This window comes from Odontesthes bonariensis, chromosome 23, assembly GCF_027942865.1.
Source record: "Odontesthes bonariensis isolate fOdoBon6 chromosome 23, fOdoBon6.hap1, whole genome shotgun sequence".
Classification (NCBI taxonomy): Eukaryota; Metazoa; Chordata; class Actinopteri; order Atheriniformes; family Atherinopsidae; genus Odontesthes; species Odontesthes bonariensis.
In genome coordinates, this window is record NC_134528.1 from 3421058 (window position 1) to 3448015 (window position 26958).

Here is a 26958-nt window from a genome sequence, read left to right on the forward strand (position 1 = left end):
ATCCTTATTTATATCAGGCTGGAGCTGCAGAGCTTGTTTTAAAGACTCCAGCATGCTTATGTTAAATGTTCCTAAGCAGTACTGACACATCCATGTTAGCAGACATATCAATACTTAAAGGGAACCTTTGAAATGATTCTAATGTTCGGCGCCCCTTCATGAGACACATGAGCTCAAACAACACTTTCTTTGATAGCTCTGTCCTTTCAGAATCATCACTTTGTGATCAACTCTTTCAAAGATCTCAGGCTTTACTGATAGAATTGGATACACACAGAAACACTACAGCAGATCCAGTTAGAAAACTCACCTCAGAGTCTGTAGTTGACAGCTTGGACTCTCCAGTCCTGTGGACAGCTGCTTCACTCTTAAATCCTTAAGATCAAAGTTCTTACTCAGGTCCAGTTCTGTCAGATGCTTGGACTTCAGAGCTGAGACCAGAGAATCACAGCTGGTCTCTGACAACCCGCAGTCATTCAACCTGAAAGAATGAAACAGTAAAAGTAAGAAAGTATAAAGTATAAAACATAAAAATCAGACATGTTTCTCTTCCTCTACATCATCATTATTTCAGCCTTCTAAAGACAACAGGGGCTCTGGGTCCACAGAAACTTTTTTTCTTACAGTTTCTTATTAGTCCTGAAAAATGATCCTTTTTTATGTTTCCCAGCAGGAAGTGCAGATGAACACCAATCATAAAGCTGCTGTTAGAGACCTTTTTGACTCTTAATTCTGATCAATAGCTTCCCAGCTGCAGGAGGAACCTTGGGTGGCATCACTAGACTCAGGGTTTGATGCAGATTATGTAAGAATACGGTGATTTGTGAAACAAATGAACTCTATAGTTTCTAATGTCAGCTTCTAAAGGATTAAAGAAAAGCAACCCACTGACCCTCAGTTCATCACATACTGATGTGAGGAGGCAGCTACATTCGGTTTCAGCACACTGGATATCCCTAAAAAGTCTTACTCATGGTCCAGATCTCCAGGCTTCATTTGTGCTTTGCATGGCAGCTCATGATTTTATGGAAAAGCAGCAAATCCATCATAGAAACCACGAAGCTGTCCATACACAACTTGGCAGAATAGGTTGCAAACATGGAACTTTTACAGCCTGGACAACAAACATTTCAAAGATGTCAGTTCTGGAGGCTTTTAGAAGCTCCACAATATCAATCAGGCTTTTGTACTTGTAAATAAATGGTGGGCTGGTGTCAGATGAGTTGGGGTGATAAAATATCTATCCATCTATATCAAGTTTATTGTATTTACTGTGCAAACAAACCTGCTCCAGTTTCAAGAGAAGTAACGGTGAGGGCCACTTCAAAACCTCTTGGTGAACATAAAACCTGGTTCACAAACCGGCTTCAGCAGCAGAGCATTTAACTGAGGCATCTTTAGAGCCCATCGATATGTTTACCAGGGCAGAAACAGCAAAGGCCTGCTTTATGTCTACAGTCAAAGTAATCTGCAGACTTTGGCAACAACATGAAATAGTAAAGCAGATAAAGGGATTCCAATGATCAGCTGTTATCAGGTGGATAGAAGACACTGGGACATAAGTCTCCGGTTATTTGCTGATCTTTTAGCGCCGCCATGTTTCAGTACTGTAATGGACAAAAGCTCAGAGGTGAAGATGTTGCTCAGTTCTGTGCCTGGGTGAAGTTCCCTAAGAAAAGAAGTCATATAGAAATTAAATGAAGTGTTGGGGCAGTGCTCTGCCTTTCCTTCACAGTCTGTCTCTAATTACTGGCTGAAGGCTAAAACCCAAAGGAGACTGAGTCATTGTGCTGAAAGTGACTGAACTCTGCACATTTGTCATGTTCAAATCAGCAGCAGAAGCAGCAGATCTGTCAGTTTGTGTTGCAGTTTAATCTTCATCCAGCTTTCCAAACTTTACTGATCAAAGATCTCTCAGATGAACCCAGAAGGACGAGTGAAAGAAACATTTCAGCTGCTCCATTTTTAAGTCTGATCTAAAGGGTTTTGTCTTCTTTTATGACTAAAGAGAAATGGTTTATAACCAGGATCATCTTTCTAAGTTACTGTTTATTTAAGAAACTGAGAAAAGAACTGCTTTGGCAGGTGAACAATGTAAGAGAAGCTTTATTTAGAAGTGTGGAAACACTGAATATTTTCATCATTTTAACATAACAGTAAATCATTTAAACTAAAAGAGCTGCAGTGAACTGACCTCAGAGTCTCCAGTCTGCAGTTTGGACTTTCCAGTCCAGCAGACAGATGTTCCACTCCTGGATCCGTCAGCTCGTTGTTACTCAGGTCCAGTTCTTTCAGATGGGAGGGGTTGGACTTCAGAGCAGAGGCCACAACTTCACAGTGAGTCTCTGAGAGTTCACAAGCAGCAAGTCTGTGATGAGAGAAAATATAATAACATCTGCACAGTAAAAACTAACTGAACTCATATTCTAACTGAACACAGTGATGTGAATGTAATGTCCTCTGATGAACATTGTTCTTCACCTCTGTGATTAATCTGATCTCATCTTCCTGCATTTGATGTGACACAATTGTTCTCTTCAGTCTCGCACACGTGAGCACTTTTAAATGGATTTTTCTGAATTATTTGATCTAATCTGCAGATAAAGAGAGAAACATGGTGACCTCCGGTATGGCAACCAAGCAAGAAGCAGCAGAAATCATCTCACTCCCCCCAACCATACTCGCTGTGGAAGTTGACCTAAAACTTTATGTCTACAGTCAAAGTAATCGGCAGACTTTGGCAACAACATGAAATAGTAAAGCAGATAAAGGGATTCCAATGATCAGCTGTTATCAGGTGGATAGAAGACACTGGGACATAAGTCTCCAGTTATTTGCTGATCTTTTAGCGCTGCCATGTTTCAGTACTGTAATGGACAAAAGCTCAGAGGTGAAGATGTTGCTCAGTTCTGTGCCTGGGTGAAGTTCCCTAAGAAAAGAAGTCATATAGAAATGGGATTACTTCCACTTCCTTCCTTCGGAGCAGGTCATGTGATCACCACCCGTTGCCATGGTGACCTGTCCACATTGAAAGAGGACCCCTTATTGACACTGAAGGCTCTGACTGACTTTAGGCCCAACATACCTCAGTATGCCATCAATCTGTCCTTGTAGCCCACCCCTCTGAACAGGTGGCACCATCTCTCTGTGCTGGCAGGTGTCTGCTGCACATCTGTTACTTCTGGATTTTTACATTTTTAAAGGACAATTTCGGTCGTTTACAACATCCAGCTGTATTGCCCAATCTACCCATGATTTAGCCTTAGCAAAGACGCAAAAAAATGTCATCCGACCCTGACAGTGTTGCTTGCACGGAGATTTCGGACTGACAACATAGCCATGGGGGCATCAATTTATATTGTGTTTTAAACGCTATTTTTATACCTCTTCTACAGTTCCAAACAACATAACACTTACGTGGTAGTGAGTAGAGGGTCCCTAAAGCCAAACCGAAGTGTCCCGAGGTCTTCATGTGGTCGGATATAGAGTCCAGAATGAATTTAATCAAGCCAGTACCTGCTCTCAATCAGAGCTTTTCCGTCAACAAGAGGCTATCTCACGCGAGACATCACGTCACGTGAGTCCGTAGTTGATTGCCGTGATGTCTCGCGTGAGATAGCCTCTTGTTGACGGAAGAGGCTCTGATTGAGAGCAGGTACTGGCTTGATTAAATTCATTCTGGACTCTATATCCGACCACATGAAGACCTCGGGACACTTCGGTTTGGCTTTAGGGACCCTCTACTCACTACCACGTAAGTGTTATGTTGTTTGGAGCTGTAGAAGAGGTATAAAAATAGCGTTTAAAACACAATATAAATTGATGCCCCCATGGCTATGTTGTCAGTCCGAAATCTCCGTGCAAGCAACACTGTCAGGGTCGGATGACATTTTTTTGCGTCTTTGTTATGGCTAAATCATGGGTAGATTGGGCAATACAGCTGGATGTTGTAAACGACCGAAATTGTCCTTTAAACACACACATCCAGCAGCTTCTCTTTGGGCTCATTCTGAATTCCACTCCTGTGCACACTTTTTTCTATAAACTCTTTTTGCATGTTTTCCTCGTGTTTTGCTGATTTTGTAAGATTCATGTAAAAATGAAGTGTTGGGGCAGTGCTCTGCCTTTCCTTCACAGTCTGTCTGTAATTACTGTCTGAAGGCTAAAACCCAAAGGAGACTGAGTCATTGTGCTGAAAGTGACTGAACTCTGCACATTTGTCATGTTCAAATGAGCTGCAGAAGCAGCAGATCTGTCAGTTTGTGTTGCAGTTTAATCTTCATCCAGCTTTCCAAACTTTACTGATCAAAGATCTCTCAGATGAACCCAGAAGGACGAGTGAAAGAAACATTTAAGCTGCTCCATTTTTAAGTCTGATCTAAAGGGTTTTGTCTTCTTTTATGACTAAAGAGAAATGGTTTATAACCAGGATCATCTTTCTAAGTTACTGTTTATTTAAGAAACTGAGAAAAGAACTGCTTTGGCAGGTGAACAATGTAAGAGAAGCTTTATTTAGAAGTGTGGAAACACTGAATATTTTCATCATTTTAACATAACAGTAAATCATTTAAACTAAAAGAGCTGCAGTGAACTGACCTCAGAGCCTCCAGTCTGCAGTTTGGACTTTCCAGTCCAGCAGACAGATGTTCCACTCCTGGATCCGTCAGCTTGTTGTTACTCAGGTCCAGTTCTTTCAGATGGGAGGGGTTGGACTTCAGAGCAGAGGCCACAACTTCACAGTGAGTCTCTGAGAGATAACACCCAGCAAGTCTGTGATGAGAGAAAATATAATAACATCTGCACAGTAAAAACTAACTGAACTCATATTCTAACTGAACACAGTGATGTGAATGTAATGTCCTCTGATGAACATTGTTCTTCACCTCTGTGATTAATCTGATCTCATCTTCCTGCATTTGACGTGACACAATTGTTCTCTTCAGTCTCGCACACGTGAGCACTTTTAAATGGATTTTTCTGAATTATTTGATCTAATCTGCAGATAAAGAGAGAAACATGGTGACCTCCGGTATGGCAGCCAAGCAAGAAGCAGCAGAAATCATCTCACTCCCCCCGACCACACTCGCTGTGGAAGTTGACCTAAAACTATTAGATTATTAGGATATTAACACCTGGTAGAATGAAAAGGGGAAATAAAAGAAAAACAAGAGGTGATGATACAGAGGTATCATACATCATACATCAGTCTGAGGTGATGATACATCAGTCTGAGGTGATGATACATCAGTCTGAGGTGATGATACAGAGCTATCATACATCATACATCAGTCTGAGGTGATAAAACATCAGGCTGGGGCTGGAGCCATGACAGTTTTAGCTGCTGGAAGGTGATACCTGAGGCCACCTCCTCTGTTCAAAGATGGTTTTTCCAGTTTAACCCATTGAGGCCGGGAAAGCGTTGCCGCATTTCTACCTTTAAGGCCGAGGGCGCTGTTGCGTTATTCTACCTTTAAGGCCGGTGGCGCTGTTGCGTTATTCTACCTTTAAGGCCGGGGGCGCTGTTGCGTTATTCTACCTTTAAGGCCGGGGGCGCTGTTGCGTTATTCTACTTTTAAGGCCGGGAAAGCGTACACGTCTTTTTTCATGTATAAGGTTGTTTTGCACCAATTATTAACCTCTGCGCCAATTAAATGCATTATAATAGACACGTGAGAGTGTCGTCATGTTCCTCGTGTCATTGTTTTGAAGTTAAGTTACATCGAAAAAAAAAAAAAAAAAAGTTAAGTTTCATCGAACCAAGCATGGAGGACTTTCATTCGGAAGACATTTCAGACGGGAGCGATTGTGAGGAGTTTCTTGGCTTTGATGATGCTGATGAACGTGCTGACCCAATTGATGGAGATTTATGGCGAGCACATATGTTTGAGGATGACGATAACGGCGAGGATGATTTTGAAGGGTTTGAATGTGAGTGGAAGACTGACAATTAGCACCGTAATCGACGGAGAGATTTCAACCGCACACCAGGGGTGAAAGTGGATTTACCTGCAGATGCCACACCGTTGCAGGCATTTAATCATATTTTTACTGAGGAGCTTTGGGCGCATCTCGTTTCCGAGACGAATAGATACAGTGAGCAGGTACTTCAGACTCCAGCTCGAGCAAAGATGGCAAAGTGGTCACACGTAACTGTGCCGGGGATGAAAACGTTTATTGGAATGTGTATGGGCTCCTTGTGCTGCCAGTACGAAGAGATTACTGGCAATAAAATAAATAGATAAATAAATAATTTAAATATAAAATAAAATTTTATTACTGGTTTTTTTTATTGAAAATAGCGCTGTTCCTGCACTTTACTTTTTACATTTTCTATTTTCGTGAAGGTGTATGTAAATAAACTCAATTTCCAAAGAAAGCCACAGGTGTAAGCTCTCAAATACTTTTTGAATTTTGTTTCTATCTGCTACAGAGGCTGAGAAATCAATCATTTAGTAGGCGTTGACACAATTGCTGAATTTCCAGAAAAACTTCAGGTTTTAGGGGGTCTTTCTGAAATCGCCCATAGGTTTTACAGGCATTCTTTTCCAGGCGTTTTAGGCCTAAATGGGTTAACAATAGCCGCTTTCGGACTGTAGGAACCTTTGGCAGTTCTAATAACCTTTTAATCCGCGGGGCCGTTTTCTCCCGTGTTCGGACATACAGGAACTCGGGGCTTTCTCCCTTAGTTCCTATAACTATTTAGCTCCTTCTCCGAGGTCGGGTCTTTTCATGGTTCTATATAACGCATCAGACGGAGGTGTGTGGTGGTCGGTAGCTACGCCCCATGTCATGCTATCACGGCTGAAATGTTTCCTCATACAACACGGACACAACCGGCGGGTGTTTAATAAGTTAAACTTGCACTGGTCTCATTTGTCTGCAGCACTCTGCTCTCCTTTCTTCCTTCATGAAATGAAAAAGTATCGTCTCCTGACTCTCTCTGTGAGCTTTTCCAGCCTCGATATTAGACGCCTAATGTGATCGTCCATGATTAATATCACCATCATGCAGACCATGAACACGGTGGCCTCCCCGCTCTCCATGTTAGCTTCTTGGTGCTGTTTTTTTCTTCTCTAATTACTTTTACTGGGTTCTGTTTTGTTGTTGAATGTGGCGCTAAACGGCTAACGGCTAACACGTCACTGACGCAGACGGCTGCGCGCGGCGCATCAGTCCCTATCAGGTCCCGACTCATGTGCGAATGCAGACTGAAACAGAAGGACAGTTATCAGAACGAAATTCGAGTAGGACAGTTCTGATAACTGCGTTCTTAGAACGGCTCTGTCCGAAAGCGGCTATAGATAGCTTCTTTGACTCCCCTCTGGAACCATCTGTCTTCTGGAAAGAGAAGACGTCCAGGTTGAGTGTATTTGGGATTTCATTGTTCATGAGGAAAGCAATAATTTTATTTTTGTTAAACCATGTTCAGTAGCTATTTATTTTGGCAATTATATTTTTTTCAAATATTTATTCTGAGTGTAAAGGTTGAAATACTTCACTGCAATTCTCTGATGTACGTTTGTCCACCATGTAGTGTCTTGTTTTGCTTTGTTTAAAATAAAATAGTATCTTAAATGTGTAAGTCAGTCATTAATGTGTTCACTGTTAAGCAAAAGCCAACATGCTAACAGAAGAGATTGTGCTCATACTTGCTCTGTAGTAATTTGCTCAAACAGCAGGAAAGGAGCAAGCTGCTGAAAATTAAACCATAGTGAGACCGAGCTGGACCATTATTCATCTCTTTTCCAGATTTTTTTTTTTTAGATTTTCGCCGTGGTATCGGTTCAATATCGAGTATCGAGGTGTGTATGGCAGGTATCGTATCAAAGTCAAAATTTTGGTATGGGAACAACACTAGTCCTGTGCGCTCTACACAGTTATCTCCCACCACCCCTCCCTCACATCTCCAACAGGAAGTCTCCTGCTGGGAAGCACATGTGAGCAGAAACTCTGGAAGAGGTCCAGATGAACCTGTCTGCAGATTCTCCAGAACATCTCTGCTGTTCATGTGTAGAAACGGCTCTTAGGGAACTAAACTACTAATCTACACTGACACATGAAGTCGATGAACACATCAACTCACCGAGCCTTTCTGCAGTTCCTCACAGCTGGAATCAGTCTGCTTCGTCCCCCATCTGTTGTGTTGTACTCCTCCAGGTCCAACTCCTCCAGAACCTGCTCTGACATCTGCAGCATGTAGGCCAGAGCTGAGCACTGGATCTCAGAGAGTTCCTTCTCTGATCTGTTCTCTGACTTCAGGAACTCTTGGATCTCCTGATGAACTGAGAGGTCGTTCATCTCCATCAGACAGTGGAAGATGTTGATGCTTCTGTCAGGAGGAATGTTAAACATGTTCATCTCCTTCAGGTTGTTGATGACTCTCTGGATGGTTTCTGGACTGTTCTGTGTCTGACCCAGCAGGCCTGCTAAGAGTCTCTGGTTGGACTCCACAGTGAGGCCATGAAGGAAGCGAACAAACAGGTCCAGGTGGCCATTTTTACTGTCCAGGGATTTCCTCATGACTCTCCTCAGGAAGTCATGCAGAGATGAATAACTGTGGTCTTCTACCATGAAGCTCTCCAGAGATAAGTGACTGTAGTCTTCTCCCAGGAAGCTCTCCAGAGATGAGTGACTGTAGTCTTCTCCCAGGAAGCTCTCCAGCACCTCTTCCTTCCTGTTGGTGTAGCAGTGCATCATGTAGACTGCAGCCAGAAACTCCTGAACACTCAGATGAACAAAGCAGTAAACTGGTTTCTGGAAGATCACACACTCTCTTTTGAAGATCTCTGTACAAACTCCTGAATACAGCGATGCCTCTGTGACATCCAGGCCACACTGCTCCAGGTCCTCCTGGTAGAACATGATGTTTCCTTTCTCCAGATGTTCAAACGCCAGCCTCCCCAGCTTCAGAAGAACGTCCCTGTCGGCCTCCGTCAGCTCCTGTGGACCCGCCTCAGGTCCCTGGGGGTACTTGTTCTTCTTCCTCTGTGTCTGAACCAGCAGGAAGTGGGAGTACATGTCAGTGGTGGTCTTGGGCAGCTCTGCTCTCTGCTCTGTGGTCAACATGTGCTCCAGAACTGTAGCAGCGATCCAGCAGAAGACTGGGATTCTACACATGATGTGGAGGCTCCTGGATGCCTGGATGTGGGAGCTGATTCTGCTGGACAGCTGTTCATCACTGAACCTCCTCCTGAAGTACTCCTCCTTCTGGGCATCGGTGAAGCCTCGTACTTCTGTTACCCTGCCAACACACGTAGGAGGGATCCGATTGGCCGCTGCGGGCCGTGTGGTTATCCAGACGAGAGCCGAGGGAAGCAGGTTCCCCCTGATGAGGTTTGTCAGCAGCACGCTGACTGATGACGTCTGTGTGACATCAGACACAACCTGACAGCTGAAATCCAGAGACAGTCTGCTTTCATCCAGGCCGTCCAGGATGAACAGAAGTGTGCAGCCGGCCAGCTGCTCTGCTGGGAGCTTCTGTAATGTTGGATGGAAAACATGGAGCAGCGTGAGAAGACTGTGCTGCTCCTCTCTGAGCAGGTTCAGCTCCCTGAAGGAAAGCAGAGTCACCACACTGACATCCTGGTTCTCCAGGCCCTCGGCCCAGTCCAGAGTGAACTTCAGCACTGAGAAGGTTTTTCCAACACCAGCGACGCCGTTGGTCAGAACCACTCTGATGGCCCCCTGCTGCTCAGGTAAGGCTTTGAAGACGTCGTGGCACCTGATTGGAGTGTCATGGAGGCTCTGGATCTTGGAAGCCGTCTCCAGCTGCCTCACCTCATGCTGGGTATTAACCTCTTCACTCTGTCCCTCTGTGATGTAGAGCTCAGTGTAGATCCTGTTGAGGAGGGTTCCACCTCCTGTTCCATCAGTTCCTTCAGTCACATGTTCACATCTCCTCCTCAGACTCCTCTTATGTTCATCTAAAACCTCCTGCAGACCAACATCTGCTGAACAAAGAACAAATGAGACCAAACACAAACACAGTAGATTCAATTCATCAGGATTTGTTCTTCTTTATCTTTCTGACCCCAGCTGAACATGTTTCTGTCTTCACACAGAAAACTTTTCTTTTCCTCCCACCTCTCAGTAAAATGATCAGTAAACAGGAAAACAAGGCTGATGCTAAATGATGTTCCCGATGACCTTTGTGATGACCCCGTGGGTCCTCTTGTGGTAGGTTGGGGTATTAACGAGTGTCTGTCTGTCCTGCTGGGAGGTGATTTCTGTGATTTAGGACACCTGTGGCTCCTTCTGTGTTACTTTGGCTCCTTTAGTCCTGATTTCAGTCTAATCACTCTGCTCTTCTACACAATGTGCTGCCATCTTGGTCATTGTGTTCGTTTAGTTTAATTCAACTCATATGATCCACCTCTGATTTAACTGATTTCCACACCTCGTGATATAAAGGTTGGATTTGGCGTATAAATTCAGTCTGATGATAGTTATTTAAATGATTCTCTAACTTTAATTCATGGTGTGTCTCTTCTGTTGTGTCCATGTGAGTCAGGTCCTAACAACTGTTGTTGTTCTGTTTGACACCACAATGTGTCTGCATTAAAACAGCAGGTTAACCATCAGACCCAAAGCTGTGTGTAAAATCAAACTTGATTTCATGAGGTAAAAACACATGTGATGCATCAGGTAGTAACGGGTTAACAGAAATATCTGACCTGGTGCAGCTCTGGTTCTGGATCTTTCTCCACACTGGGGACAGGAGGAGCCTCCTGAGGAAGCAGACTGGTCCCAGTATGAGGTGATGCACTGTCTGCAGAACCAGTGTCCACAGCTGGTAGAGACCGGATCCTTCAGGACGTCCTGACACAGAGCACAGCAGGACAGCTGCTGCTCCTCACAAACCCCGCTCCTCTTCCTCCCTCTGTCAACACATGTCTTCATCACTAAAATCATTTTAAAATAACTCCCTTTGGCATTAACTCTGTTTTTATGTGAACATAAACTCAACCCTTCCTGCAGCAGCATTTTACATTGGGATCAATATTCAGTTTATGTGCTGACTTCACTGTGTGAATATTACTGCTGCTGCCCTACAGAAAACATTTCATTAGATTTTAAATTCATTCTAATCCTTTTCTACATTTGCTATTTTTAGAATTAAGAAATAAATAAACTCTTCAGTAATCACAAAGAGCCAATAAGTGAACTGACATCACTGACGAACACGTGTTCAGGGTCCATGTTGCTCCTGAACTGGAAGTAGAGTTTAGAATAATTTCAACTAAACTTGAAATGATCAGAATCTAAAAGAAAAAGTTCTGTGAGAGCCACAGTGCGCCTGAGCAGGCAGCATCTACCCTCCTGTAAAAAACTTGGCCCACGTCAGATTAAGGGTTCCCACTCTAAGTCAGATATAAAATTCCATGATTTTCCATGACTTTCCAGACCCAAACAACTAAATTTCCAGGACCAGTTCCGTAAAAAGAAATGACGTTCAAAAGATTTTAAAAGTGTGAAAACAAGATTATCTTCACCCCTAGAGCTGTTCTTTGTCTATATGAAGGTTTACACAACCACAGATATGCAGAACTTAAGTGTAAATGTCAGAAATGACCACCCTTCTCGGCTGAAAGCCATGTAAACACACGGTAAATAAAACAATTTAAATATTTACGATCATTTATTTGACGGAAAAAAAAGCATGCAGTTTTTGCTGGTATCAGACTCAGGTGTTCTCCGCTGCTTCGTATGGTGCCAATATCGCTGGAACAGGGGATGGGAGCAGCTTCAGGCTCAGGCTCGCTTCTTGTGGATGGTTGAACTAGCATCGCTGTTATGCTAGGCTGTGACAAGCTCGATGATCTCACCGCCCGCAACCGTGAAGCATGTTTTTTGCTAGTCGTATGGCTCCGCAACGCGTGTTCTCTCATATTTGACAGAAATATGACTGTTTTACAAACGCTACATTTAGCTCTGTGGTCATCAATTCGCGATAGCCAGCCTCTGAAATCGTCATTTTCGAGCCAACTTTCTTGAAACCTGCATTTGCCAGGCATGTTTGCCAACTGACGCCGAACCACCACTGCCAGACTTCAGTGGGCTCCAAGATATTAGATTCTAGAATGTTGCACATTACAGCACGAAACCAAACCATCTCTGGTGAAGCGTTGTAGTTATAACCGGTGAGAAACAATGTTATACACCAATCAAAAAAGTAAGCAACAAAATACACTCAAGTTTTGCTTCTACTCAACTGTTAAGAAAATTCCATGATATTCCATGACTGTGCATGCAAAATGGTCAAATTCCATGACTTTCCTAGCGTGGCTGACGCGTCCACATCTCCATGAGATAGTGGTCTGGGAACTAGGTGTGCATTTTCTCGTATTTGAGGCGTGGTTTACGAATGCCTAGAGCCGTTTATTGGGCGCTACGAATGTCTATCAAATGGCGTCTGGTTCTTCCCATGCTGCTCTGCGCGCAATTCATAGCCAATTGTATCACTTATACCAGATGACGTATGTAGAGCGACAGAAATTCAACGAGGAAGAAGAAGAAGAAAAAAAAGTAAAATAAAAGTAAACTTGTGTTCTAGGCTACTTAAAACACTTTCTAAGGCTGCATCGAACGGTAACGTTGTGTCCGCTGCCATGTTGGATTAACACTCTACAACAGAGGTCTTCAACAGGGGGTCCGCGACCCCCAGGGGGTCCGCGGAGGTACTGCAGGGGGGTCGCGAAATATTTGGTTGTTTAGACGATTTAAAAAAAAAAAAAATTTATTTAAAAAAAAAAAAAGTTTAATATATATTTTTTTTTTTAAACAGTTTTTTCTTACAAATTGTGTGCAAACGTGTGCCATCCACACAGGGCCGGCCCAAGCATTTATGGGGCCTTAAGCAGAATTTCATTTGGGGCTGCCCTACCATCACCTCAGCTCCAGATGCCTCATTATTCCATAGGCTGCACTGTTATGTGTGTAACGGACCCACAATCATTAGCATTATTTGTAATCATCTTACATTATACAGGTGTCAGCAAACTCATAAATATGGTTTAATTAACTTCTACATAAAGAGTGATGTATAAGTATGGCTCATTAATTTAACTATTTGAAAGTAACATCAGCAGGCTGGAGACTGCATTTATAGTAAACACGTTAAATAGTTTAATTTCTTTCAGATGTGCAATGGTGTGCAAAATGTTCAAAATCCAAATACAAAATAGAATCAAATGACATTCACATTATCTTACAGAAAAATAAAGTTGTAATCAAAATTAAATTCAAAATTGTTCTCGGGGCCCCCTGGTGGCGTGGGGGCCCTAAGCGACCGCTTAGTTGGAATATGCATCCACAGATGGTTTGAGGATTCATTGTCCCATCTACATGCATGTTTAAAGTTAAAATCTGTGGATTATTTGAATAGCTCAGTGTTGTATGCAAGATGTTTTTTTATAAATGGCAGTGGCACGGCCACCTTGTACCTTGCACATGTTTAAAATAAAAACATGAATATATTAACCTGTGTATTTTTTGAATAGCTTAGTATTGAATGTACAATAACAGAGTAGCTATGTTTATACACGGCACTAGGCCCCGTTAAATAGAAAACACAATTGTATGCCATATAAAAAGTAGGGGGGTCCCTGCTCCAACTCTCCATCAGTTTGGGGGTCCCTGGCCTGAAAAACGTTGAAGACCCCTGCTCTACAAGCTTCGGTGTCGCGCATAGACGTCGTCATCGTCTTGCTGCCCCCCCCCCCCGTTCTGTGATTGGTTCCCTAACTCAGGCAAAAATAAGGGCGGTGGTTTCCAGGCTGCCTTTGCAATGTGAATGAAATCACGTGCAAAGCAGCATGGGAATTCCCAGGCTATGACTTTCCATGACTGGAAAAACTTTTATGAAATTCCATGATATTCCAGAAACTCCATGACCCGTGGGAACCCTGCAGATTGTGCGCAGCCATCTTGGTTTGACATCACACTGAGTGCTGTTCTCCCATCTGTTGTCATGGCAACATGAGACAGCAGCAGGTTAACCTCTTTATCAGGACATTTTGCATGTTTGGACTTAAAGCTATGGTAGGTAATCCTAGAGAGCTAGCAAGAGAGCTAGCAAGATTCGAAAGTGTCCCCTCCTCTAAGCTCCACCCCCCCCTCCCCATTCCGTCAGTGCTTCATCCAAAGCCGGTGGAACCGCATGCGCACACGGAGCAGGGAGCCGGCAGAGGGGGGCGTAGGCAGAAAGCAGAGGCATCTGATTGGTTTTTGTAGGCGCTCCAATCCGAGATCAGCGGGACGCTGATCTCGGATTGGTCAGCTTTTTCTCAGTCCTGCAGCTGCCACAGAGGTCTGATTATTTTCGTCCCTTTTTCTAAATACATCTTGTATAGATTTCTCTCAGGACAGACGGACCATTTCACCCAGTATTACTAAATGTGTTTCTGAACAGGATTACCAACCATGCCTTTAAATGCCGAGTTTGAAAAATCCTGAAATTTAGAAATCTTCAAAGAAATCTCTGTTTCAGAAGTTTGTAAACTTATCAACAAGTTCAGTCATGAAACAGCTGCAGACTCACCTGGACCAATCAGGACAGGTGGTTTCAGGCTGTAACGGACGCTGCATGTTGAACCAAGCAGAACTCCATGAAGGAGGACCAAAGAAGAACTGATAGAATCACTTTTTATCCTTTATGCTCACATAATCATTTCTACCTCCGTGTAACTGCTCATGCTGCCACTCTTGCACCTCTGCATGAGAATAACAGCTGCACTCGGAGGTCGCCCCTGCCTGCTCTCAGTGCTCTCAGAGGGGAATGTCCCACAGCCTTGGTGGCTTCAGAGGATATTCCACAGCCTCGGCACAATCCACACCGCTGTCTGCCCCCAGAGGGGCAGAAGGGAATGTCTCATGACTCGTATGAACAAAATGTGAACGTCTGTTTACCCTGTAGAAGCTTGTTTAGAACTTAGTATCTTTGAACATCTGCATCACAGCCTCTGGATGCAGATGTTCCCTTGTTGCATCATGATTAAATGTGGAATGAGTTTTCTTATTCATTTCCCATCATGAACTACAGAAAGAGAGACACTAAATAAACCTTCATTGACAGATAATTTAATCTCACTGGGAGCTTATTTAAGATGAATCATAAGTCAGTTATTGACTCTTCTCTTACTTTCTGTCTGAGGGTCCAGGTTCATTTCTAAAGTCTGGTGGAAAATCCTTGGACCGGTCACTCTTCATAGACAGACAGTCAGATCCTGGAGACTCTGCTCTCTGTCTGTGGTGCTGACCTCTGCAAACACAAACATGTTGTTATTCACATCACATCAATCCTTTGTGGAACAGTCCTCTTAGATCACGTTACAGCTTTTCTATCTGACTGACATCAGAGGCCACGTTTCCTCTGCAGGAACCTTCCACAGAGACCAGGAACCTCTGGAGGGTTCTGACCCTCTGAGTTTCTCTGCAGTGACCAGGAACTAATAAAGATATCAGGAGATATTCTTCATCTGTGAGAGTTAATCCATATCATATCCACACCACATACTGTCTGCTGAGGCTGAGGTCAGGGTGTTCTCTGCTAAAATAAACATGTTGTGACTGATATCAGACAGAGACTGCAGACAGAGCGCTAACAGGAAAGCAGGAGGATCACAGAGCTGGTTAACAACAGATGCTGTAATCCTGGACATGCCACTGAGAAGCAGCGTCTCTGCACCCCAGATTGTAGTACCACTTGGTTGTCACACCCAGGGAATGGAGGACGCAGGAGCAGGAGATGTGTTATCCAAAGCTTTTATTCTAGGAGCAGATGTTATTAAGACTCTCCATAGAGAGAAACAAAGCAGGCTATATAATTATTATTATTATTATATATATATATATATAGTTATACACTTCTCTAAAATTAGAGAAGTATATCTATGAAAGTTTATCAAGGAAATCAAAATCACTCCATTATGCGGATGAACAAACAAAAGGGTCTATCAAACTTTATCTTTAACTAAAAGTCACTCCTGCTACGGAGGAAAAAAACAAATCACCTCCTAAAAAACAGAGGAACTACACTATGAAAATTTAAAAAACAGAAATCACTCCAACTTGGAGGAAAAACAAGAATGCTATAAAAATAAACTTACACTGTTACTTTAACAGGACTAATTTATCAAACATTATCAAAAAACCTCTCTTGAAGAGGAATAATACCAAAAGGCAATACTTGAAAACGTGGCTGTGGTCAGGCTTGGAACAAAGGCGAGAGTGATGCACATCAATCGGACAGATACGACACACTGGCACAAGACGGGGGGAGACGCAGACTCTTATGCACACAGGGATAATAGGGAACAGGTGGAATCATTCACACGACAATCAGACGGAGCACGAGAGGAGAGTTAACCTTTCAAAATAAAACAGGAAATGACGAGACAAAAACCCACTTGACCTCACCGCGGTGTGACATTGGTCAGATATCCATGGTTTGGGTTAGTTAACCAGATCACTTAGACCAGTGGTTCTCAACCGGTGGGGCCCGCCCCACGAAAATTCCCTCCTCGAAAATGCAAGAAGTTGGACTATTGTTTGTCTAGTTTCATTTCAAATTCACCAGGGGGTGGTATTTTGAGCCTGCGACGTCACGTAACGTAATGTAACCTATATAAGCATCCGCACACAAACGTCAAGCTTCACTCTACTCTAGTCTAGTCTCTTGCCAAGTTCACTTGTGCCAGCTCTCGCTAGTCTATCTGTTATCAGTCTTGATATCGATATACTTTACTAAACATAAACAGTCTTTTTAAAGACCACAAATAGCCTTTGTAAAGATTATCCAAATCGAAGCCCTAGCTATTTTTTTAACTGCTAGGCGTGCACTTAGCTAATAGGGTAGCCATACCTTCTACCTATTTTGCCGGCCGCGCAAGACGTGCAGAATAATGATAGGAGATAGTGCAGCTGCCAAACTCGGTGCAGTACCACTGTCCAATGACACAGTAGCTAGGAGGATTTCAGACATGTCTAATGACATCAGAGAGCAACTCATAGAGTTCATAAAACAGAGTCCCTACTACGCGCTGCAGCTGGACGAATCCACTGACATTGCTGGGCAGGCACAGCTCCTCACCTATGTCAGGTATCTGCGGGACAAGGCGATTGAGGAGGATGTCCTGTTTTGCCGGCCTCTTCAGTCTCACACTACAGGAGAAGCCATCTTCAATGTCCTTGATATTTTTATCCGTGAAAATGGTTTGACTTGGGACCGGTGCGTTGGCCTATGCACGGATGGTGCACGGGCAATGACGGGCCGCGAGCGTGGCCTAGCTGCTCGCGTTCAGCAAGTAGCACCACTTGTGAAATGGACACATTGTATGGTCCATCGCGAAGCATTAGCTGCCAAAAAAATGTCTGTTCTCTTTGAGTCCGTGCTAAACCAAGCCGTGAAAATGATAAATCTTATTAAATCACGGCCGCTAAACTCTCGGTTGTTTGGGATCCTCTGCCAGGAGATGGGCTCAGGGTACGAACAGCTGCTTCTGCCCACTGAAGTTCGCTGGCTCTCTAGGGGGCGGGTGTTACAGCGGTTGTATGAGCTGCGAGAGGAGGTGAAGTGTTTTTTGACAGATATCAAATCAGATCTGGCGAAGCATCTGGATGACACTATGTGGCTTGCGTCTCTGTCCTATTTGGTCGATATATTTGATCGTTTGAATGGCCTCAACCTGTCTTTGCAAGGCCGCCGCGAAACTCATATTTTGCTCCTCGCAGACAGAGTGGACGCCTTCACACAAAAAATTGAGCTCTAGCATGGCCGCATCAGTCGAGGGAACTGCGACATGTTCCCCAGCCTTGCAGACTTCATCACTGATGCAGGCACGTCACACAATTTCTCGTCTCTGTTTCAGTCAGCGTCGGAGCACCTGTCTGCAATGAGGAAAGAATTTTCAAGGTATTTTAAAGAGGATTATCGCTCTTTTGCGTGGGTTCGAGATCCATTTGTGTGCACAGCAAAGGAGCTGCCAGTTGATATGCAGGAACAGCTTATTGAGCTGAAGAGTGACAGTAGGCTGAGGGAACTTTTTACCTCCTGCCCTCTGTCGTCATTCTGGGCATCATTGATGCAGGAATACCCTCAACTCTGTGACGTCGCCTTAAAGATTCTCCTCCCTTTCGCGTCCACATATTTGTGTGAGGCAGGATTCTCAAAAATGACTGCACTCAAGACGAAATACCGCAATCGTGCACAAATCGAGGATGATTTGAGGCTGTGTTTGTCAAACATTGCACCAAGAATTGAGGATCTTTGCAAGGCAAGGCAGGCTCAAATCTCACATTAAAGCTTCTGTAAAACATGCAGATGATATGCCTATTATTAGGCCTAGTAATAATAATAATTAAGAATAAATTATTAAAAGAGGTCTAGTGCCAATTCCCAGTTATAGCAATAGCTTAGTAATGTTAATAAGCCTACTGATGATAATAATAATAATAATAATAATAATAATAATAATAATAATAATAATAATAATAATAATAAGAGCATGTAACCTCATATCATATAGCTATAGCATAGTAATGATAATAGGCCTACCACTACTACTGATAATAATAATAATAATAATAATAATAATAATAATAATAATAATAATAATAATAATAAGAGCATGTAACCTCATATCATATAGCTATAGCATAGTAATGATAATAGGCCTACCACTACTACTGATAATAATAATAATAATAATAATAATAATAATAATAATAATAATAATAATAATAATAATAATAATAATAATAATAACAATAACCATAATAATAATAATAATAATAATAACAACAAAAATAATTATAATAATAATGCCTGCAAGCTCACATTAGAAGTCTGGTGCTACTGCCAGTTATAACAATAGCCTAGTAATAATGATAGGCCTACCTACCCCTACTGATAATAATAATAATAATAATAATAATAATAATAATAATAATGTGGGCCTAAAAATAATAGCCTATGGATCCATCTATCCATCTAAGGTGGTGTCGTGGGGGTGGGGCCGTGAAGGGGGGGCCCCAACTGCAATGAACCGTCTTAGGGGGGGCCCCGCTTGCAAAAGGTTGAGAACCCCTGACTTAGACAGATAAACTGGATATATTGATCCTGCTTCATAGAACCCTGAGCTGCTGCCTATCTTGGTCAGGACATTTTAAAAGAGAGAAAGGATTTCCTTTTTAAATGACGGTTAAAAACTTGTTTGTTACTTCCTGTTTAACATCATGTTCTGTACCTGCAGGAGATTGTTGCTGTGCATGTAGCTCAGAAGAATCCGTTTTTAAAAACATTTGAACACACTTTTAGCCTGGGCCACCAAACTCAGACAGATTAAAACAGCATTTATTCAGTCTGCAGCAGTGAGTGTTACAGCCTCTGACCTCCACCTCTGTGTGTTTGGTTGACTGCTGCCACCTGATCAGGAGTCTGAACCATGAAGCACGTCTCAGAATAACGGAGTTGATGACCTGCATCCTGACGCTGCTCAGACTGATCTGATTGGTAGTTAATCTAAATAACCAATAATTTATAAAATATACCCCGAATATGTTCAACCTGCTTCATACCCTGTTTGGGTTGCCTGTATACGTTACCATGGTGATATATCCAGATAATAAGCTGACCCCCTTCATCAGCAGCTCTCTTACTTTGTGTCTGATGGTCCATCACTGAGTTCTGGAGGTTTGGATGGGTCCCTGTTGGTAGACAGACCGCTGGATGCTGCAGACTCTGCTCTGTCCTCCTCTTCCTCCCCACAAACTCTCGTCTTCTGGGCTTCAGCCATTCTGAGAGAAGAAAAGAATGAAGACCAACACGACTGTTTAAGTCTCACAGCCAAACAGAAACAAGTTCTTAACCTCCTGCTTTTCCTTCTGTTCCCAACCCAGTCTCACAGAAAAACGTGTAATAGCTGCGTTGCTCCACAAGGGAAAACGTGCTGTTGTCACAATTTGGCCCCCAAAATTGTGACAATAGCACGTTTTATTTGGCCCATTCATTTAAATTGCTTCGCAACCAGGTCACATGACTATCAAGTTTCCCTCAGCTAAAAAAGGAAAATGGCCGACTGTCAACCTTTTTTCTGTGAAAAACATTTTAAGAAAGCATCTGCATTTGTATGCATTTCGTGAGCATTTCTAGCGAGAGCTATGCATAATATTTTCAGAATTAATGACTTAATGACTGTAAAAGACATGTGGAGGTAGTTGAACGCGCCATCATCTGCATTTTATTTCTGTAGGTTAAATGCTGTTATAAAATGAAGCAAAACGTATCAAAGACTTATTTAAAGTATCAATACACATTTAGTTACTAAGTTGTGTAGGCCTATATCTAACTAGCCAGCTACAGTATCTAACTATCTATATCCAGCCTGTCTAAGCCTTTAAAAAAATCTTCAATTCACTATGTTGATAAATAGGCAAAATAAATTAAGCGTAAATTAATTAAAGAAAATATGTAGAAATGATAGGCCTAATTATCTGTTTTATTCTTTAGGGACCGCACCATATTAGGGAGGCTAAGCGCAGGGAAGGCTGCTCCCATATAGCTCAGTTATTTTCTGCAGAAAAGCAAAGTCTCACTGAGAAGGTCACTGCAGCAGAGGTGTATTTCACATCATTTGTTGTCGAAGACAATGTGCCATTCAATGTCTGTAGGCACACTGGCAAGATGTTCAGGAAGATGTTTCCAGATTCAGACATAGCTAAACATTCTGCCTGCTCCTCCACCAAAGCAACAGCCATAATGAATTTGGCCCTGGAACCTGAATGTTCAGAGGATATGTACAAACTACTGGGCTAAATTAATTCCAAACAGTGCTTTATTTATAGTACAAACAACTATTGTGCAAGTGGATGATAAGATTACCTTTTCATGTTGTCATTTTTTATTAATGAATGGAAATAATTCTAATTATCAATGATAAGGACCATTCAGGTATTCATTTACTGATTTATTCACTAATAACTATGCAACACATAAAAAAGTCAAAACAAGTAGGGCATACACATCAACCGGCATAAACTTATATACATAACCATAATAAAAGGAATGATACAAATGGAATAGAATAGAGGTAAAAAATAAAAAAAGCACGCACACACAAACACTATTCCTCACTATGAGTGCTGGATTTCTTGTCATCCATGTCACTTCAAGATTTCCATCTTCCAGATGCCAACCGTGTCCAGCGGGAGATGGAGCGCCAATCTTTTGCTTACACATGACCTCATTATTTTAGCCTGATCATTTGCCCTTTTGCAGTGCTGGTGGAGGGCATCACTTGTTGGGGGGGATAGATCATTCTGGCAAGGCTGATGATGCCATACAGAAAGCTTTGTACCTCGCCTCATTGATGTTTTCTGCGGTTGGCTGATCGTACAAATGGTATACATATAATGCAAATGTAGAGTGGTCCAAGTTAAATTCAGGCCCCAGATTTCTGAAAGCCTTCAGGTAGACATCTGTCTCGCATGCCACAGCAAATGTCTTCTTTTTGCCTTGAGGAGTCACACCCAGTGAATGTATGGATCCCAATCAAGGCTGAACACACACTGGCTCCGAGAGCTGATGACACCTTGGTGATGTCCATTATGCGTGTTCTGCTGCCCGTCCCTGTGAAAAAGTACAAGCTGCATGGCAATTCTTTCTGCAGACTCACAGCAAAGACTGCTACATCAGTGTCAGGGCTCTTAATAATGACAGTCTTCTGTTCCTGTGCAGCATGTTGTGCATGCAAAAACACCCTTGTGTCACATTCTTCATGGTCACACTGCAGGTCTTCCACAGCATGAACAGACTGCACACCTTCCAGTACAGCCACACAGTCACATTGGTGTTGATGTGCTATGTAAAGCTGAGCTTTCTTCCCACTGCTGTAAGATCAGCATGTGGCCACGCATCGTATAAGAACTCAGCAAGTGCTTCTTTATTTGTTCCTTCTGATTCCTTCCATTCCACCTTGTGCAGGTGAAATTCTGTGTTTCCTCACGCTTAACAGAAGATATGTGCATGTAACAAATCTTTCGGTCGAAATTTCGTCTTCTTCGGTACTGCTGGATGATCCGCTGCTGCTGCGGTGCTGTTTCTGTTTACCAGCTCAGCTGACATACGAGCTATCCGATTCGTCCATTCTGATGGCGTCTCAACCGTGGCACCTCTCGCGAGCCAAACTGTTATTACGCCTGCCGAATATGTACATACGCCTTGCCTGGCACTAGTTATTCCTTTAAACGTTGCGAACTAAAGAAGTACTGTGTTCTGAGCGGCGAAACTTTTTTTAAAACCTCAACATAACTCAATGTTTTTATGAGCTGAAGCGTGTTTGGTACGGAGAGCGTGGAACAAGCCTGGTGTTCTGAAGGAGTTTTCCAGGTTCACCTTACGGCCTAAATGTAGTGACAGCAGAAGCAAAGGAACACCTACACCTGGAGGTGCTGCTGGATTATAGCTCAGCAGCGCTGGTCACAGCGGGGTGCGCGCAGTTTCAACAAAAACTATTAATGTTTAAAGTGTTGAATACCACATGTTTATCTGTGTGGGAGGAAACACGAGAGATGAGGAGATTTCAACCTGCCATTACAGATAAAAAGTGTGTTTGTATGGAGATAAATGTTCAGTTATCTGAGCGGACATGTAACATTAAGGAGTGTCCTCTGTTCAAAGTCTCACCGAGACGGAAGTAACTCCCTCACAGAAACTCCACAGTTCAATAAAAGCAGTTTGTGTTGAAGATGAACCGAACCGAGTTCCGCCTGTAAACGCACTCAGACTCTGGAGGAATAGAAGAAGAATGTTGTTCACTCACCCTGATGCTGACTTCAGGTTTCACCCTGCTGCTGTTAACCCAAAATGGAGCCTGAACACTTTAGTTTAATTTCTCCTGCCGAGCATTTACAGGAAATCACGTGGGCCGCGTGTACCTGTATGTACCTGGATTTTCTGTTTTAATTGTCAACTGCATTCATTTAAGTGTTAAAGTCCCTCAGTTTTCAGTTTGTTTCTCCTTTACATCATATTGATCCTTATCCCTTTAAAATGATTTATTTATTTATCTTATTTTGACCTCGTCATGCATTATTTTTATCATTTTTCAAACAGATTTCATTCATAGATGTATTTACTTCAGTTATTTCCCATTTCTCCCCGTAGTTATTGTCCCAATAACAGCCCATTATAAATAGATCAGTATAATACAAGGGAACATTATACAGAAATAAATACGGGAAAAAACTAATTAACACAGAAATAAATTCTATACATTCCAATTGAAATAACAAATAAAATTTAAATCTCAATTAAATGAACAATTAAATGAATGCAGTTTCAAATTAAAGCAAAATATATATATATATATTTCACATTCTCCACATTAACTGATTATTTATTTGCATCGACAGGAAGAGCACAAACTTTCTCTTTTTTAGCCGGGGGAAGAAAAAAATCTAAAAGTATAAATGTACAAAGAGTATAGAAGCATCATGTATAAAAATTGCATCGCTGTAAAGAAAAACACATTAATTCAATAAGTTTTTACAGTCTTGGGAATTTCTACACCATTGATGTCGGTGCTGTATTGATATAGTCGTTTAAAAAAAAGTGGAAAAAAAAGGTTTTCTGTCAGTCCATTTCCTTTCTGTGGATATGAAATTTAGCTAAAAATAAAACAATTTTTGATGGATATATTTTGTGTTTAATTTTGAAAGACACTTCCTTGATCTTATTGTTTAGACAGAATTTATTCCTGATCAACCACATTTTTTCCATTCCACATCTCTATAAAGAGATTTCCCAAAAACAATGAACTGATCAAAGTATCCAAAGGCATATTATGGCGCTGTTGTATTGAACTAAAATACAGTGTAAAGTTCTGTTGCTTCTTGAAGAAGCACGGGAATCAGTTCAAGGGAAGAAGATAAGAGGTTATCAGTAAAAGGAAATGAAAAAGACACTTTAGGCACATTTATTCAGTTAAAAGCAGCTCGGGAATATCATGGATACTCAGTTGACTTCTCTGGATTAAATACTGTCGCATTGTTTTCTGATTTTCCTGGCAGATTTCTGGAGGTTTCTTCAGGATGGAGCTCAGAGGTTGAAGTGAATCTAAAATCCGTGTTTTGTGTGTTTGTGTTCAGCTGTGACTCTGATGATGAGGAAGAGGAGGAGAGGAGAGGAGAGGGCTTTCTGCCTCTATTTGGAGGCTCACGGTTTGAAAACGTCTCCATCAAAGCTCTAACCTGACTCAGTGGCTCCGCCATGTGGCAGAAAGGTGTTACTGCAGCCAAAGTTTCATGTTCACATAAAACATCTGTCTGACTCGTAAAAAAGGGAACCGAAATAAAGTCAGCAAAAGTTGCGTTGTTCTCCTTTAGTTCTGTTTGGAGGTTCAGTGTCTTTATTTTGATGGAATTTAAGTTTACAGCAGCACAGAGAAAATAACCATCACGACCAGTAGCAGAGCTAACTGCTAACTAGCTGTAGTTAAAATGCTAGCAGAAGTTAATGTCCTGTTTACGGGCTGTTTTTGAAGATGAAATGATCACAATCATCCCTCAACCTGCTCGTAGAAAGTTGCTAAACACGGCTTTTCAGCAGGTGGAAACATGAAGTGTTATTAGCTAACTAGCAGCAGTTAGCATGCGAGCAGAAGTTTCCGTGCTGTTTTCGAAGGTGAAGGAAACTTTTTTTTTTTATTCATAACTTTATTGCACCATTTAACATTTACATACACTAGTAAACATGGCAGTCAGTTTCAACTATCAGTGCACAAAAAACAGCTTCAGAGCGAACATATGGAAGATTTCAAATAAAATGTTCACTAAAATATGAGTAATAACAATAAAATAGAAACAAAATAAATCAATAGATTAAGGCAGTATTACAAAGTACAAGGGGAATACAGGATTGATTCAGTTTTCTAGTTTGTTGGGGGATTACTCATAACATTATAGAATGTCTGGGCTTTGGATTCATTGACAAATTTTAAAGATTTTAAGTACAAATTAAATAAATTTTTAAAGGAAACAAAATTGGGGGGACATTTCTGTGTTCTGTTTTTGTGTATAAAAATTTAGCAAGACATAAAACAACATTGATACAGAGTTCATCTTCTTTGTTTTTTAATATTAAGCCAAATATTATCTTTCGAGAAAGGAGTTGAGAGAGGTGGGAATCTATGTTTCAACCATTCATTTACAAGTAACCAGAACCCTTGAACGGCATCACAGGAAAAAAATACATGCTCAGTATCCTCAATGTTGTTTTCACAGAGTGAGCAGTTGTTATCCTCAATGTTAAAGCGTAGTCGAAGTAACTCTTTGGAGGGGTATATATTATTCAGAATTTTGAAGTGGGTTTCTTTGGCCTTTGGAGGTATAGGGCATTTTATATACATAGACCTCAATTTAGTAACTGTTCTTGTCAAATTTATGTAATATATTATTTTTATTTTGCTGTCCAGGGAATAAACTTTTGGTAAAACATTTTTTGATAAAAGAGTTTATCCTTTATAATTCCTTGAATTGACAGCGGGTGCTGGATGATAAACTGGAGTGGTCTGCCAACATAGATGCAGTGTACAGGAGGGGCCAGAGCCGTCTCTTTTTCCTGAGACGGCTCGGGTCCTTCAATGTCTGCGGTGATATGATGTGCATGTTTTATCACACTATCATTGAGAGTGCACTGTTCTATGCTGCTGTCTGCTGGGGGAGTTGCACCACAGACAGAAACTGTAGGCGCCTGGACAAACTGGGGAAAAAGGCTGGTTCTGTTGTAGGCAGAAGGCTGGACCCTCTCTGTGCTGTGGTGGAGAAACGGATGAGGAGGAAGTTAGATTCTGTGATGGAGAATAATAAACCTCCTCTCCACAGCATCCTGACAGGACAGAGGAGCAGCTGCAGTGAGAGGCTGCAGGACAGAGGAGCAGCTGCAGTGAGAGGCTGCAGGACAGAGGAGCAGCTGCAGGACAGAGGAGCAGCTGCAGTGAGAGGCTGCAGGACAGAGGAGCAGCTGCAGAGAGAGGCTGCAGGACAGAGGAGCAGCTGCAGAGAGAGGCTGCAGGACAGAGGAGCAGCTGCAGTGAGAGGCTGCAGGACAGAGGAGCAGCTGCAGTGAGAGGCTGCAGGACAGAGGAGCAGCTGCAGGACAGAGGAGCAGCTGCAGTGAGAGGCTGCAGGACAGAGGAGCAGCTGCAGAGAGAGGCTGCAGGACAGAGGAGCAGCTGCAGAGAGAGGCTGCAGGACAGAGGAGCAGCTGCAGTGAGAGGCTGCAGGACAGAGGAGCAGCTGCAGAGAGAGGCTGCAGGACTGAGGAGCAGCTGCAGTGAGAGGCTGCAGGACAGAGGAGCAGCTGCAGTGAGAGGCTGCAGGACAGAGGAGCAGCTGCAGTGAGAGGCTGCAGGACAGAGGAGCAGCTGCAGTGAGAGGCTGCAGGACTGAGGAGCAGCTGCAGTGAGAGGCTGCAGGACAGAGGAGCAGCTGCAGGACAGAGGAGCAGCTGCAGTGAGAGGCTGCAGGACAGAGGAGCAGCTGCAGTGAGAGGCTGCAGGACTGAGGAGCAGCTGCAGTGAGAGGCTGCAGGACAGAGGAGCAGCTGCAGGACAGAGGAGCAGCTGCAGGACAGAGGAGCAGCTGCAGTGAGAGGCTGCAGGACAGAGGAGCAGCTGCAGTGAGAGGCTGCAGGACTGAGGAGCAGCTGCAGTGAGAGGCTGCAGGACAGAGGAGCAGCTGCAGGACAGAGGAGCAGCTGCAGTGAGAGGCTGCAGGACAGAGGAGCAGCTGCAGTGAGAGGCTGCAGGACTGAGGAGCAGCTGCAGTGAGAGGCTGCAGGACAGAGGAGCAGCTGCAGGACAGAGGAGCAGCTGCAGTGAGAGGCTGCAGGACAGAGGAGCAGCTGCAGTGAGAGGCTGCAGGACAGAGGAGCAGCTGCAGTGAGAGGCTGCAGGAAAGAGG

General features: G+C 42.8%; 1 protein-coding gene across 10 annotated transcripts in view; it reads right to left on the bottom strand.

Moving 5' to 3' along the window:
• LOC142373457 (NACHT, LRR and PYD domains-containing protein 14-like) overlaps positions 1-26958 on the bottom strand; it is a 337305-nt gene that overhangs the window by 58983 nt on the left and 251364 nt on the right. The window contains exons 1-8 of one of the 10 annotated variants that reach the window (XM_075456718.1): positions 22818-22911; positions 19657-19794; positions 15140-15259; positions 10674-10879; positions 8084-9947; positions 4597-4770; positions 2195-2368; positions 311-481 (exon numbers count right to left, since the gene is read on the bottom strand). The exons of 5 other annotated variants lie outside the window; for them this stretch is intronic. In XM_075456718.1, the coding sequence (XP_075312833.1) occupies positions 311-481; positions 2195-2368; positions 4597-4770; positions 8084-9947; positions 10674-10879; positions 15140-15259; positions 19657-19793 (2846 nt within the window). In that variant the 5' untranslated portion in view covers position 19794; positions 22818-22911. Of the gene's footprint in view, positions 1-310; positions 482-2194; positions 2369-4596; positions 4771-8083; positions 9951-10673; positions 10880-15139; positions 15260-19656; positions 19795-22817; positions 22912-26958 lie in introns of those variants that run through there. 4 more of the 10 variants (XM_075456717.1, XM_075456721.1, XM_075456720.1 and 1 more) reach the window with 4 other exon arrangements.